The 16316-nt window shown below is 39.9% G+C and overlaps 1 protein-coding gene across 2 annotated transcripts in view; it reads right to left on the bottom strand.

Moving 5' to 3' along the window:
• The window catches only part of SPRED1 (sprouty related EVH1 domain containing 1), a 120016-nt gene extending 108974 nt beyond the window's left edge, over positions 1-11042 (bottom strand). The window contains exon 1 of one of the 2 annotated variants that reach the window (XM_082841246.1): positions 10795-11042. Coding sequence is in view for 1 of the 2 variants with exons in the window: in XM_082841245.1 (XP_082697371.1) it covers positions 9921-9952 (32 nt within the window). In the remaining variant the exon portion in view is untranslated. Of the gene's footprint in view, positions 1-9920; positions 10632-10794 lie in introns of those variants that run through there. The other variant, XM_082841245.1, reaches the window with a different exon arrangement.
• Between the last annotated feature and the right edge of the window lie 5274 nt (positions 11043-16316).

The following is a 16316-nucleotide window of genomic DNA, read 5'->3' as shown; positions in this document are numbered from 1 at the left end:
CATTATACCATTGTCTTTGGAGGTTAGGATTTCAACATGAGTTTGGTGGGGAAACAAACATTCAGACAGTAAGAGTCAGTTAAAAGGATTCAGCTCAGTTTTCCTCCTCCTAAGTACCTAGCTAAATCTATCTGAAACGACGTAAATGCAAAAATGGGACTAGAAGTTAGCCATAATCAAACGACTTTTATTTGATGTATGCTGGGGCCTAATACACATTACACAGTTTCAGACTCAACAATAATAGGGTCTATATAAAATCAGATACATTCTTTTTCTTTTGGCTGACTTAGAAGCTAAGTTTGGCTCTCTCCAGAAGTATCAAGATGAAAAACTGCTAAGGAAAACTAAGATGATTAGAGAGGTCACCTTGTCTTATTCATTCATCTCCTGTCTCTCCCCTTCCTTTTTGAAAAAATCATAATGCAGAGTTGAAGAATATCTTAATTTGATATGCTACTTATTAAAGTTATTTGCTATATTTTCTTAACCTTTACTAAGTTAATTAAGTTTGGATTTTTAGATCAAATAATTCTCAAGAGAAAAAGCATATACATTTTTCATCATCGTATTTTTAAGTTCCTGATTTACATTCATTCAAGATCTTGATTTGTAAACCAAGTTTCAGTAATTACGTATCTAAGGCTGTTATTTTTGAATTAACAAGTGATACAGTTTCAGAATAATAATTCTAAACATCAGGCTAAATCAAAATATAAACAAATTTTTCCTTTAGCTGTTGATGACTATAAAATGAACTAAACATAAGCTTACAGACCTTTAGCTGCCCAAATTAAAGTCGGCACTAAACCACAAGCAATGAACTTCTAGCTAGCAGATCTAGCCTATCTCACCTATTAACAGTGATCCTAGTTGATTATAGTTGCGAAAAATTAAATGTCTAAATCTTTAATAACCTGAAAAAAAAATTCCTCTCCCCTTCTCCCATGAAAGTAGATTTTTTTCCCTCCATATAATTTGAAACCTCCTTCCTTCGACTCTGAGAAAGATGGCTTTTCCCTGAAATTGATGGAGAGACATCAAATCTACTCATATGTACTTCAAAATGTGCTCAGGTATTAAAATTGCTTTAAAAATGTTCACAATATAGATTTAAATTATTTTTTTGCTTGTTGGAATGTTTAAATTTTAAGTTTTTCTGAAAAGCAGCTTTTTAACATTTAAACTGAAATACAATTTTTCCAGCAGATCAATAATCCTTTTTTAAAAGTAACCCTACCTTCAGGCTAAATGAAAATGAGCACTGATTATTTCATGAACATAGTACCTTTCTTCTCAAGAACTAAAAGTTATTTTTTAATATTCTCTTATCTCTAATCAAAAAATGTTATTGGGAGAGGAGGTTACGTGTTATCTTAACATGGCTCTGAAGTAGGGCCATGTTATCCTGGTTTTACAGATGGAGAACAAGCACAAAGACAGGTTACATGATTTGCCAAAGTCTTAATGGGACAGTCAGTAGTAACCACAGGATCATGTTAATTATGAACACCATGTTAATTGTAGAAATTTAATTAGTGAATTTTGTTTTGAAAAGGCCTTTCTAACCACATTAGGATTGGAGTACACAAAAAATACAAAACATTCTGTCAAAGACATATAATTTATTTGGATAAAGCCCTACAAAATCAGTCAACATCTTGATCAGCCTCTCAGAAAACAAAGTTCTTAATAAAATCCAAATCTGGATAATTTATTCATATGTCTGTCTTCCTCTCTATTTCCTAATTCCCAACACCCCTCATTCTTGGTAGGACCATTATTACATGAGATCCTATTCATTTCCAATACTCTCAAATCCTCCAGGCTAAGCCCTTCCCTTTTCTTATCCTCCTCCCCTTGACATACTCCTTTTCAATTTCCAATCCCAAAACCCTTACTCCTGTCTCTTTAAATTGCAGGGGCAGATGTCAGTATTCATACTCCCACTCTAAGCAGCTCATCCTACACACTTATAAAATACACTGGCGCTGGCTCAGGACTCCTCTCCACCTCAACTTCTGATACCAACCCAGCAACTTGAACAGCCACAGTGGTGACCTTTTAAAATATCCTAACAGATCCTGGTTCCTCTACTTTTAACAACCTGTTTCTACTTTAATCTTCCCTCATATGTTATCACTCTGGAGCCTGTGTTCTTAGATCAAAATCTATCTTTCGATTTTCCCCACTTCCACTCTACATGCTCTTTAACTTTACCAAAACTTGCAGTCCCTCAAAACCGCTGTCACTTCTACTTGTCTACCTATCACTTCAAACTTAGTTTTTTTCTTCAAAATCCAGTCTGGCCATTAAATATATGAGATATAGTGTAGTATAAATACAGTGCAATTTGAATCTCAGTTCTAACGCTTACTCCCTTGCGTGGCTGTGGGCAAGTTACTAAACCTCTCTTAAGTCTCAGTTATCTCATCTGTAAACTATGGATAACACTTGGCTCACATGGTCATTAGAAGGATTAAATCTACAACAGTATCTGACACAAGCAGTACAACAGTTGCAAGACTCCGCTTTCCTGGGCCTTGTTCTCCCAATTACCCACCTTTCCTTAAATCTCTTTTTCTCTTCCTCTCCACTACTGACATCATCTCATCCAACAAATAATCTCAACTATTAACAATTCCCCCTAAATTTATGTAATCTTACTTTTTGCTGTCTCCACTTCATCACTTCCCATTTTGTCTTCAATACTTTCTCTCCTACCTCTCAAGATTTTTCTTTTGTTGTCTCTTCTCACTCTCCCTTGAAAACACTCCTGATTCTCCCTATTCATTTTTCTATTACTATTTAATACTCTCCTTGGTCAATTTTCCACTTCAACTACAGGCATACTTGGGAGATACTGCAGGTTTGGTTGAGACCACTGAAATAACTTTTATGCTTGTTTGGGGTTTTTTCCCATCTTCTTGGAATGCCCTTCCTCTTTCCATTGCCCTCTTCTCTGGCTGACTCCTAAATGCCATCTCTTTTCTGAAGGCTTCCTTCACACAACTCCCACTAAGCCATCCACCAAAGGTAGAATTACTTTTTTCTTAAGCCTTGAAGAACTTCATAAGCAGAGCACTCACCACATTTCAGAGGGATCTAGTTCCCTTGCTGGATAGTGAAAGCAGTTATCAGGTTTTACTTACCTTTGTATCTCTGGGGCTAAAGAAAAGTCAAATGCCCAGTAGGCAGTCAAATGTCACTGAACTGAAATTCTTGAGGAAAATCCAGAAAAACTAAGAAATCCATATATATAATTCAGCAACTAAAATTCTGAAATGTTTTTACATATTCCTAAGGGGGCAAACCCAGAATTGATCCCTAATCCCAATCTCAGAATATCAATGTAATTCACAACAGAACAGTAAAAAATGTTTGGTGATTTTATGCCAAAGTTAATCATTAACATTCTGATGTGGTAAAAGTTACAATAACTTTGAAAAAGCAGCATTAAAGTCACATTTCACTAAATTCCATCTAAATTTCGGTAATGCAACTACTGGATACCAACACATTAACAAATACGGTGTATTTGTGAAAGTAATCTCTAACCAAGGGAATAGACAAACAAAATGTGTCTAATCATAAGAAACAGTACCATTATATACTACCAGGAGAACAATTACATTCTGCATTCCAAGTCATAATGGCCTTTATCTAAACTATACTCCCTGTTTTACAGATAACATTTAGAAATAAAATGATAAAACTGATAATAGATTAAAATTTAATTTCCAATTACTCTTAAATTTACCAATGCTTATTCTTCATACTCTAAATATAGAAAATGCCTTCCAAGGTAATTTTAAAATTTCAGATACAAAGTAATTTATGTAGTCAATCCTGTATTTATGAGCTACATGAATGATTAAATGTGGATTTCAGAAATACAAAGAAAATCACTTAGGATTCTTGAACTAAAAGCAACACTAAAAGTTGATAAAATCCAACACTCTCATTTTAAATCAGAAAAATTAAAAGTCTAAATCTTCTAGGAAGCAGAAAAATAATATAAATCCATATTTATGAACAATTATAAATCTATAAATTATGGACATTCACTTCCATATTATAAGCAGAGACTGAATGACAATCTGGCATTTAAGATTGTATCATTTCTCTTCCTTAATCTTCAAATGTGACAAACTACATTGATTTTCTCATGCTGACATTTTTGCAATCTCACGATAAACTCGGTTTTACTGTGAGGCTTTGTTGTTTTTAGTTCACTGAATTGGGTTTAATTTGCTACTTTTTGAAAATTCTCAGACAGTATCTCTCAATATTTCCTCTCCATTACCTCTTCTTTTGCAACCCTTAGCTGTAACTTGGACTTGTTCATCTTATCGTCCATGTTTCTAAATCTTCCTATTTTATAATCTCTATCTTTGGGTTCAGTCTTTAGGGCCTCAGTCATAGCGGGAGACTTTAGCTTTTTGTGCCATGGACCTCTTCGGCAGTCTGGTGAAGCCAATGGCCCCCTTTCTCAGAATATTAAAGGCTTAAAACAAACTACATAAAATTACAAAAGAAATCAATTATATTGAAATAATTATCAAAATATTTTTAATTTTGGTGCTTGCTTTGGCAGCACATATACTAAAATATTAATTTTGATATAGTAATGTTTTTGTACTAACATATTAAAATACAAGCTCTAGCAATGGCTTAATAACTATAATAATTTCAAACTAGTGATGACCATAAGTGCTATTTCAAGATATCTGTAACAACTGAACAGCAATTGTACTGTAAGAAAGAAAAAAATCTGATTTCTATTGGTGTTATGGGTTGAATTGAATCTCTCCAAAAAAGATGTTGGGTCCTAACCCCCAGTACCACAGAATGTGACCTTATTTGGAAAGAGGGTCACTGCAGATGTAATTAGTTAAGAGAAGGTCATACTGGAGTTGAGTGTGCTCCTAATCCAGTAGTGTCCTTATGAGAAGATGGGCATGACACACATGTGGTACTTTGTTACAGCAGTCCTAGGAAACTAATACAGTTGCTGTCACAAGTACCTCTGATGCTGCTATGCTTTGCTGGTAGTTAGAGATTAGTAAAAACACTCTGAATTCTAAGACTCTTATGTCTAAATCAATTTAACACCTCAGTCTGAGATCCATTACTAATAAACTATGCTTTAGCAAAAATAATGAACTATGTTTAAACAAAAATACACCAATAAGTTTGTCTGTTTTCCATTTCAAACCATTCTGAGTGCCACAAAAACAACATCTTGGGGATTTGTAGTAACTTTGGTACTGGACTCTAAAATGAGATGCAGCTATGACACACAACTTGAGATAAACAGCAAATTCAACTTAAATGTTAAAGAATGAAAAAATTCATTGTCTGAGTTAATTTGTTGCACTGAATAAATGTGAAATTATCCTTTAGTATTAGATTAACATAATTTGTATGAATAACCAAATGAGAAGACTTACTTTTGACACTTCTAGGCCAGTAAGTAAAGCATGAGGGCTGGTATCTTAATATATTCCTCCAGAACCACTCAAATTGATGTTTAAGCCCAATAGCCTTTTGTTTACTTATTCATCCAGAGACCATATTTATTTAAAAGAAAAAAAAAAGAGCACTACAAAGTTCTCCATCTGTGATGTATATATATTATCAAAGACACATGGCTATTAAATTAAGCTCAAAATGAGAAAGTCTTAAAAGATTATGAATGCACCAACTGTTTCCAAATTTATCTTGTTCCTTCAAAATTCATGCTTCTACGTCATAATACTACAAGATCTCTACTGGAAGTCTTTCATTTGCTTAAATATGTCAAAATCAACAATCTAATAAAATTGACCAATTAACAAATATGTATGTTACAAGTCTAGTGACTTGCATTGTGTCTATCACTGTATTACTTTAGGGTAATTTAGCACAAGGGCCCATAATGATGCTTAGTTCAAATTCCTTGATTTACAAGTGAGCAAACTGAGGGCCACAAAGGCTGTCACTTGCCCAGAATCACAGAATAAATTAGTGACAGTGAGGACAGAAATGCATCTCCCAACTCCAAGCCCAATGTTCTTTATATTATACCATACTGCATAAAAGTTGGTAAGAGTTAAATTATCTGCAGATGCCTTTTGTATGATCATTTTAATTCTGCTTATATTTAAAAACAGTCCAATTGCCCCAAAACAACCTAACAAGTTTTTTGAAAACTCAATTTTATTTTATTATCCATCCTTAAAAGTAGGAACATGATCCCACTTCCACCTTCAAAACTGGCAAAATTTTTTTCAAAGAGAACTGGACAGACATTTCAAGGCATAAGCACTCTCACACACTGTTTCTTTTCTAGAGGGCAATTTAGCAGAAAAAATAAAACAACTTAAAATTTGCATCTTTTACTCCACTCCTAGACTATTTCAAGGAAAAAGTAATAAATTTGGATGAAGACAGAACTCAGGATCAAATGCAGCATTGTTCAGAAACAAGAGACATAGTAGACTGATTAAAACTAATATATGTTATACAGTGAATATAATGTAGGCATTAAAAATTATGTTTTAGGAAATATTTAATGACACAGGAAAATGTTCACAATATATTAAGGTATGATAGTACCTACTATGCAATTCTACTCTGTTGAAGCTACATGTATATACATAAATTACATAATACATGTGTAAAGCATTTATCACATATTTTTATTCTTGGCACATAGTAAAAATCCAATAAATGAATATGATTCATCATCAACATCACAGAAAAGGTAAAGTTTGATTATATGTCAAATGTTAAGACTTATTAAATAAATAAATATTTGTTTAATAAATAATTACTTACTTTAAAGACCATTTTGTACATTATTTGAAATGAACTATTACTCTTGCATGGAGGAATTTTTTTTTTTTTAATGGCACTTTTAATGCAGTTCCAGTTCCTACTGAAGGTCAGAGAAGAAAAGCAGACTTTCACCAACCCTTCCCCAAGTTTGGCACTGCATAAGACAAAGTGTTATAGACTTCTAATATGATCCTTCAGTAATTCTTGATTAATTATATACCCACAGTCAACCTCTGAGAACTATTTCTCTCTCTACACAGAACTCTAATTTCAAATAAGCATGTACTAGAGGATTTCACAATGAGGCCTCTAGAGGCCTTACTGGATTTTACCACAATGGCTATCTAGAAAAGGTTAACAGTTTGCCAAGATATTGGTGATTTTCACTCTTTTTAAAGGTCGAAATCAGGTGGAAAAACATTCGAGTGTTAAGAACAGTCTCTACTTTAAGTAAATACCTTTTGATTGTGGATTTAAAAAAAGAGAGAAAAGCAAAAGGAAAAAATAAACATAAGGCCCAAATAAAATCCATATTACAGGGCAGTTTTAAACTATGCTAAGGCTTTAAGGGCATCTACAATAATACCTCTCTTGTTTCTTCATAATATGTATGATTGTATATAATAAATTGCCATTTCAAAACATTACTATATATATGAAAGACGAAATATGTAAGTTATCGGGATAAAGTCTACATTCCGAAGAAGTTCACTCTTTGTGATTTAGCTATTACACAAACAATGCGGGCTGTAATAAAACTGATTATCAGATGAACACATCACTTTCTAAAATAAAAAAAATTTTAAAGTAACACCTCCAAGAGTTTGTCCCCATGAAGAGTTAACATCTCATGGCAAAAAATTATACGCTAAAACATATTATTCTTGACCTACCAAAATTAACATAACAAAGCCCCTAGTAGGGAAAAATTTACTAATAAACCAGGATAAATTTGTGAAAACAGAATTCTAAAAGTCTGGGTGAGTGAGATAATTTCCAAACTGTCCCATACTAAATACATTAAAAAAAATTTTTTTTTAAAAGGCAATCCTACCAGTAAATATTGCCCTTAGGTGTTTCAAATATCAAAATCTTTGGACTTAAACCACCGGGAATATTTATTCATTTTTAGTGTAAAAGTGGTATCATCCACTGATAATCACTACACCGAAAAACCTGTACTCTCAATTTGTCCATGACAAGTATTTGAAAAAGAGCTCACTTAAAAACTGTATTTCACAGGTGTGTCAATTCACATTCCCATATTAGCGTTTCTAATTAGCTGCACCCAAAAAGGAGGTATTCAATATTTTACTTTAAATATAGTAATTAGTCCTCTCCCATCTCCAAAATAGAACTTGACATTTTAATCCAGGCTACTTTCTTAAAAGAAGACGGCAGCAAAAATTATCGTCATTCTGTTCGGATTTTTAGCAGTTTTTCTCCTAACTAAGCGCTGAGATACTTCTTGATCTCTCTCAAAGTAGGTCTAATCTGCGGAAGGCAGTGAGACAGTGTACTGCACTGTGAATGGACAGCCAGGTATTTTATGAATGGAGGCGATCACGTGATCCCAGCACCTCCCCGAACTGATATTTCCCACATAACTGTGTCAACATTCTGAGAACAGGGGTAGTTGTTTGTGTGGGCGTCTATTTTTGAATTTAACCTATAACTTCGAATTCTCCTTACTTTCTGAACTCAAAAATCTACATGAAGACAGACAGTTGAGCTTCGAATTTTTTCCTTGGGAAATCCTTTCAAGATGTCCAAGGTGATGGATGTTTAATTATTTTTTTATGAATGAAGAGTGTGCTATGCAAATGAGGGCGATTCACAAAAAGAGAGAGAACATGGCGGCCACTTCTGCTTCTAGACTGCACTGACACTGCAGCAATCCACCTTCTCCCACCCCCGCTCATCAGAAGAGTGTGTTGAGGGGTGGGGGGACGCTGCTTGGCATTTCTCAAGCTATTTTATGTTAAACAAGCCTAGGCCTTGGACTTTAAAGTTTTCTCAGAAAGGTCTGATCCGAGGAATGCACTTTACTTAAAGGAATGCGTCCTAGGACTAGTCCTAACTCACTTAACCATTTCCAACCCTCCGAAGATAAAACTTGAATTTAATTACAAGAAAACGGACACAAATATTCGCATGGAATTAAACCCCGTCTCAATAGGAAACTGTTGCCGCACCATTATTCCTCCAGTCAGCTGTTATGTTAAAGCAAAATATTTAAAAGGCAAAGTATTTCGTTTGGAAAACATAAGGACAGCCCAAATAAACGAAAACTTAAGCCGGGACGCTCTACAAGTTAATGAATGAAGTCATCAACATGTTCAGCAATGTAAACAGTGTTAAATCAACGTAAACGGTGTGTTTCAATATAGCTGAAAGATAAAAATTAGCCTATAAAATTCTTTTATGCTAATAAAGACAAATCCAGTATTCGCAAAGGCAAAATAGAATAGTTCAACATCTCCCACACTCCAGGTGTCCTTAATGCTATTAAATTATAAAAATGTTTCCCTGGCCCCATTTTTTACAAGAATCTTACAGGTCATAAGTTTAAAAAGGGCGGGGGGGGAGGGGGGAAGGCTTAATCGGTATTTAAGAGTCACTGACTCATCGAATTAAGATTCAAGAGCAGTTTGCTGCAAGAGGTGCTCCCACACATTAGTTTCCAAGTGAAATAGCTATAAAGGAGTATGGACGGATATTCAAGGTATGTTGACTGGTGTGCTAACGTGAAAAAGGACAGGTCAGAGGTCTTCCAGGCACTGGGGTTATTTCTACCCCGACTCCATCCATCTACATTATTCCATCTCATGGACATACAATTGCCATTCCAGCCCAACTCCAGCCCAACATTCAATACCTTCTCCCAGAAGAAAGCAACTAAATACTGGGGGTGGGGGTGGGGGTCGGGGGTTGCTGCCACTAAATAAAATGGCTAAGGAAATCAAATGTTTCCTCCAGAACAGAATGCACTCAACTCTCCAGGATTGCAAACACCCAAGTCTCCGAGGGGGTCTGGGGAGGTGCCGAGGAAGAATGGGGGGTGGGGGGGAAGTAATCTAGATCTGTGAGGTGCTTACTCGTTGTCAGAAGTCGCCGTCTCCTCGCTCATCTTTCCCTCACCGTGATCCGATCTGGAGATGGAGGAGCAACAGCAGGCGGAGGAGCAGCAGCAGCACCGAGGGGCAGGAGGCAGCGGCGGCCGGGGGGGCGCGGGGGCAGCGGCTCAGGGGCCTCACCATGGTGGATGCCTCACCCGGAACGGTGCCCCCCCAGCCGGGAACCCCGGCCACCCCCGCAGGGGGGTGGCGGCGACAACCTCCGCCGTGGCGACCCCAGCCTCTTCCCCCGCCTCAGCGCCCAACCAAGAGATCCGATGAGGCCGGGGAGGATTGGGAGCGAAGGAAAAAAGGAAGAGGGTTGTGAAGGCAGACTGGAGAGCGGCTCCTCCGGCCACTGGGGTGGAGCGCGGCGGGGTCCGGCCAGGAAGGAGCGAGCAGGCGGGCGGGCGGGCGGAGAACCCAGGAGCAGAGGCGGCGCTTCCCTCAGGGATGCGGCGAGGAGGAAGCAGGGCTCCGCTCGGTGGGGGCCGGCGGGGGGGTGCCGAGCCCAGGCTCCGGGCGGCGGCGGCGCGGTCCTGCCGGAGCCCACCCCACCATCTCCCGCCTCGCCGCCGGCTGCCCGCTCAGCCCCCGGCGGCGACCGGGCCGGTCCTTCGGGACTAGCAGAAGCGGGCGAGGGGCCTCACGGCGGCGGATTCCTCCAGACACGCTCCGGCCCGAACGACTCCAGAGGGGGGAGGAGGGGGCGGCGGGGCGCGTGTGAGGCAGGGGCGAGCGAACCAATCGTCCGCACCCGGGCCGGAGAAGAGCGGCGCGCCCGAGGGGCAGGGTCCCGAGAAGAGGCGGGAGAGCGAGGAGAGGGACCGCGAGCCCCCCACCAGCCAGTGCCCACCAGCAGCTCGGCGGGCCAGCTCCTCACGCTCGCCAGAGGGGAGCCGCTAGGGGGGCGGCGGAAGCGCTCACGCCGCCCGCTCCTTCCGCCGCCGCTGCCGCTGCCCGAACCGGGGGGCGCCCGCGGGAGAAGGAGGCGAAGTAGTCCCTGGTGATTTCTCCGGGACGCCGGCTTCCCGGAGGGCCAGAGCGGGTACGGACTGGGCTTGTCGAGCGGGGTGCCCGGACTGAGAGGGCGTGTGGGTAGGAGGACTAAAAGCTTCGGCCTCCGGACGAATCACTGCAACTCGAAGTCGTGTGCAGCATAGCAAGTTTCAGGAAAGTAGTTCCCTCCTCCCTTCATTTCCCAAATCGTTGTCGAGCCTCCGAGCGGGGAGAGGAGGAGGGAGGCGGAGGGATACGCAGGCACCGCGCTCATGTATGTGCGTGCGCGCGCTCCAAACTCTTGGCACGCCGCGAAAGGGGGCGGGGGTGGGAGCTGCACGGGGAGCAGCTCGGAAGGTTGCATTGTTGCGGCGCGATGCTCCCCGTTACTCGCTTTGGAATATCCGGGTTGTTTGAACGGAGAGGCTAGAATGACAGTGTGCTCCAGGAGAAAACTGGAGGCTGCTGTGTTCTGTGTGTGTGTGTTTTCCTTGCAAAGAATGGAATTGGCATGAGTTCATCTTTAGTTGGTGGGGGTTGGAGAGAGGGACTGTACAAAGAGAGCTCCGCCTGCTGTCCCTCTGGTTGCACTGCTGCAGTCTCCTAGCTGCGTGCACACAGGGGGGGGGGGGGGAAAGAGAGAGTGCGTGTGTGTGTGTGTGTGTGTGTGTGTGTGTGTGTGTGTGTGTTGGACAGCGAGAAAGAGTTTTAATACCTTGGATTCTTACCGCGCAAGAGGTATGCTGTGCGGGGCATTCATCTCTGAAAGCTAGACTGGTTGTTAATGGAGAACGACTTCCATTGAGCCCTGGGTAGGCGTGTTACATGAATCTGGCGCAGCCAGAAGCACAGGAAATAACTCCCGCTGCGAGTGAGGTTGCATAACTATAGCGCAGAAGATGCCTCTGTGGCACGCACGAACTGCTCTAAACGGAGGCGGGACGATTATTCAATAGGCAGCTGCAGCGTTTGCATTGTTAGAGGACAATGTATGCATTCAGTTCAAAAGGTTTTTGTACAGAAACCTGCTGGGGTTGCGGGCCGGAGTCTAGGGTCTGCGGGACCAGAAGACTCAGCTCCTGTCTCTGCAAATGCTATTATCTCTTCTCTACCTAGAAAGCCAGCCTATACATCATCAGGCCTGGCGGACTGAGTCACAAGTTTCTGACGCATCTCCCGAGATATCAGTCTAGCTCTGTGTGCAGTGCTTTCTCTTCATTCTCAGGTTTGTGAGACCTGAGAATGAGGGTTCCCGCTCCTGCCACCTTGAGGGGTAGAACAATTCCTGAGAAAGAAGAAAGTGGGAGAACTCCCGAACAAGCCAGCACTCCTCTTTTGCCATCTCCAGAAAGTTTCAGGATTGCTGTTCTCGGGAGCTCTACACTAGCTTGTTAACAGTGTTTTGGACATAGTAGGTGTTTAATAAATGTTTGAGGAATAAATGAAGGAGTTTAGTCAGTCTGCCCAAAAATCCGTACTGTTGATTTGCGAGGTTTCTTTTTGTAACTCTTGCTTCCTGCCTCGCAGCAGAATTATCCTTTTTGAGAGCAAGGAAGGGGCAGTGTTGGTGAAAGGAAGAGGTAAGGGGCTCCTCCATAGTCAGAGGTTACCTCTGAACCTGCGTTTTTGGTCTTGTTCCTGCAAAGAACTTGTAACTGGGAGTGTTGGTACTACCCTGCTCTCCTTCCAGTACTCACCACTTTGCCTGCTCAGATTTGAATCAAGTTCCATCAGTTGTAATTTGTGTTCTAGACAATTTGTGTTCCAGGCAAGTTACTTAAACTCTGTGCCTGTGTAAATGGGGATAATAGTACCTAACTCCTAGAAATGCTGTACTGATTAATGAGGTGATGATATACAGAAAGCACTTAGAACAGACTAGGAGCTCAATGTGTCACTCTTACCATGATTTGGTAAAACGGAGATAATAATAAACTCCATGACAAGGTGGTGGCAGTTGCTCTGAAGGTTCAATGTAAAGCATTCAGTAGCCTTGTTCATCCATTCAACAAATAACCATCAGTTTTCTTCCGTGTACCACTTTTGCTAGACACATGGCCTGGTCCCTAGTAAGCCATCAATAAATCATAGCTCTCAGAGTTATTATGGGTAAGTAAGTACAAGGAAAGTTGGGTCACTTGCAAAGGCCTCCTTTTCTTTTGAAGAAAATTCATATCTGTTTGAGGTTCAAGTGCATCAGGAAAAGTATCAATTACAAATTTTGAGAGAAGATATGAAAACCATCTTGGCTGTCATGTGCAAGGCACTGTGCTGGCTACTTGTACACATATTGCTTACCTAAAGGGACAAGGTATGATCAACAGCTCGAATTGATCCTTTCCAAATTGCTCCCAGTCCCGTGACCAAGACACAGTCATCATCCATTCACTGCCTTTGGTGTTCCCCAGGCCATTCTCAGGACAATTTTGTGCCCTTCTTTAAAGGGTGAATTTGTAGCTCTCTCCTCTCACCCAGTTGTTGAAGATCTTACCAACTTTAAAAGAAAAATTGTCTTTGAATGGCCAGAGCTCTTAGTCTTCTACCCTGAAACCATCAGAAATGGTCCTTCAATGAAGCTCAGAGCCCAGGGGTCTTCTAGTCTGACTTTCTATCAGCAGCTGCCCTGGTCTATCCCAGTGTCTGGACCTTAAGAGGTACAAGAGACATAACAACAATGCAATGTGTGTTATGCCTTATTTGGATCCTGAGTTAAACAAGTATTTTAAAATTTGAGGAGGAATCAGACTCCCTGACTTCAGACTACTACAAAGCTATAGTAATTAAGACAATATGGTACTGGCACAGAAACAGAAATATACATCAATGGAACAGGATAGAAAGCTCAGCGATAAACCCACACACCTATGGTCAACTAATCTATGACAAAGAAGGCAAGGATATACAATGGAGAAAAGCACCACTTCAGTAAGTGGTGCTGGGAAAACAGGACAGCTACATGTAAAAGAATGAAATTAGAATACTCCCTAACACCATACACAAAAATAAACTCAAAATGGATTAAAGACCTAAATGTAAGACTGGACACTATAAAACTCTTAGAGGAAAACATAGGAAGAACACTCTTTGACATAAATCACCGCAAGATCTTTTTTGACCCACCTCCTAGGGTAATGGAAATAAAAACAAAAATAAATAAATGGGACCTAATGAAACAAATAAAAACAAAAATAAATAAATGGGACCTAATGAAACTTAAAAGCTTTTGCACAGCAAAGGAAACTATAAACAAGAAGAAAAGGCAACCCTTAGAATGGGAGAAAATATTTGCACACAAATCAATGGACAAAGGATTAATCTCCAAAATATATAAACAGTTCATGCAGCTCAATGTCAAGAAAAGAAACAACCCCATCAAAAAATGGGCAGAAGACCTAAATAGACATTTCTCCAAAGAAGACATACATATGGCCAAAAGGGACATGAAAAGGTGCTCAACATCACTAGTTATTAGAGAAATGCAAAGCAAAACTACAATGAGGTATCATGTCACACTGGTTAGAATGGGCATCATCAGAAAATCTACAAATAAATGCTGGAGAGGGTGTGGAGAAAAGGGAACCCTCTTGCATTGTTGGTGGGAATGTAAATTGGTACAGCCACTATGAAGAACAGTATGGAGGTTCCTTAAAAAACTAAAAATAGAATTACCATATGACCCAGCAATCCCACTACTGGGCATATACCCAAAGAAAACCATAATTCAAAAAGACACATGCACCCCAATGTTCATTGCAGCACTATTTACAATAGCCAGGTCATGGAAGCAACCTAAATGCCCATTGACAGACGAATGGATAAAGAAGATGTGGTACATATATACAATGGAATATTTCTCAGCCATAAAAAGGAACAAATTGGGTCATTTGTAGAGACATGGATGGACCTAGAGACTGTTATATAGAGTGAAGTGAAAAGAAAAGAGAAAAATAAAAAGAAAGAAAAACAAATATCATATATTAACACAAATATGTGGAATTTAGAAAATTGGTACAGATGAACTGGTTTGCAAGGCAGAAATAGAGACACAGATGTAGAGAAAAAACATAGGGACACCACGGGGGGAAAGCAGGGTGGGAGGAGGTGGGATGAATTGGGAGATTGGGATCGACATATATACACTAATATGTATAAAATAGATAACTAATAAGAACCTGCTGTATAGCACAGGAAACTCTACTTCACTTTGCTGTACAGTAGAAACTAACACATTGTAAAACAACTATACCCCAATTAAAAAAAAATCTATCTTAAAAAAAAATAAAATTTGAGATAATTGGAGAAACGTACACTAAGTGGAAATTGATGATTATAAAAATTTGGTGTTGTAGTGTTGTGAAAGTCCTTATCTTTCAGAAATACATACTGAAATATTTACAAGTGAATGACATAATATCTAAGATATGCTTCAAAATAATCCAGTGGGGTCAGGAGTGGAGAGAAGTAGGTAGGGATTTAGATGAAACAAGATTGTTTATTCTGTACTATTTTATATATTTAAAAGTTTCCATAATAAAAAGTTTTTTTAAGTACACTGCAAGTACTGCTTTAATGCAGATTCCTAGGCGCCACTCCAGAGATTGTGATCAGCAGATCAGCAATGGGACCAAGAAATCTGCTTTTTCAGAAGCATGCTAGGTACTAGATCCTTCTTAGCCCTTCACAGGCTTCTCCTTCTTTCCTTGCAACTATTTGTGTCATCCCATCTCTGAACACATCCCTGAGAGCTCATTCCAGCAGAACACAAAAAAGTGCAGTCCAAAGTACATCTCAGACTAAGGTAGGTACTGGCCAAGGCCAAAGGGCTGGTTTAGCTAGGGAAGGTAGATCCAGTAAGACTTGATAAGCCACGTGAGAAGATATAGATCACAATTTCACCCAAGTTCCAACTTCATTCAGCTGGTATAGCTACCAGTGAGCACTAGTCAGGAAGGATTCTATGGCCATGTCAGGGGTCAGCAGGGCACGGGACACTTGTATTTGCTCAGTTGTGTTTTCTCAGGTGGGTCTTAGGAAAGAGGCTGGTCACAATTGCTGGTGCTCACAGGTGGCTCTCAGTACTATTGTCCTCAGCTTTAGGAATTAGCCACAGCCACTTAACCTGTTATAGATGATTAATTATCAAAAGCATGCAAGAACCAACAGCACAATTGGCAGCTAGTTGCCAATATAGGATGCCATGAAAATTAAGGTACAAATGTGTTCTGGGTTCTATGTGTGTGTCAGACCAGGGTTCATACGCATAGCAAAGGTAGCCTGTTTTCATGGAGTCACTGACAGACAGCATGTAGCACTCCAAGGCTTTCTCCCTCTTTCCAGACCACTTGGTCCATACTGATTATCTTTCTTATGTACTCAGAA

Source organism: Leucopleurus acutus, assembly GCF_964270905.1.
Source record: "Leucopleurus acutus genome assembly, chromosome: 1".
NCBI lineage: Eukaryota > Metazoa > Chordata > Mammalia > Artiodactyla > Delphinidae > Leucopleurus > Leucopleurus acutus.
Note: the sequence above shows the minus strand (reverse complement) of the source record. Positions and strands in the feature narration are given on the sequence as shown.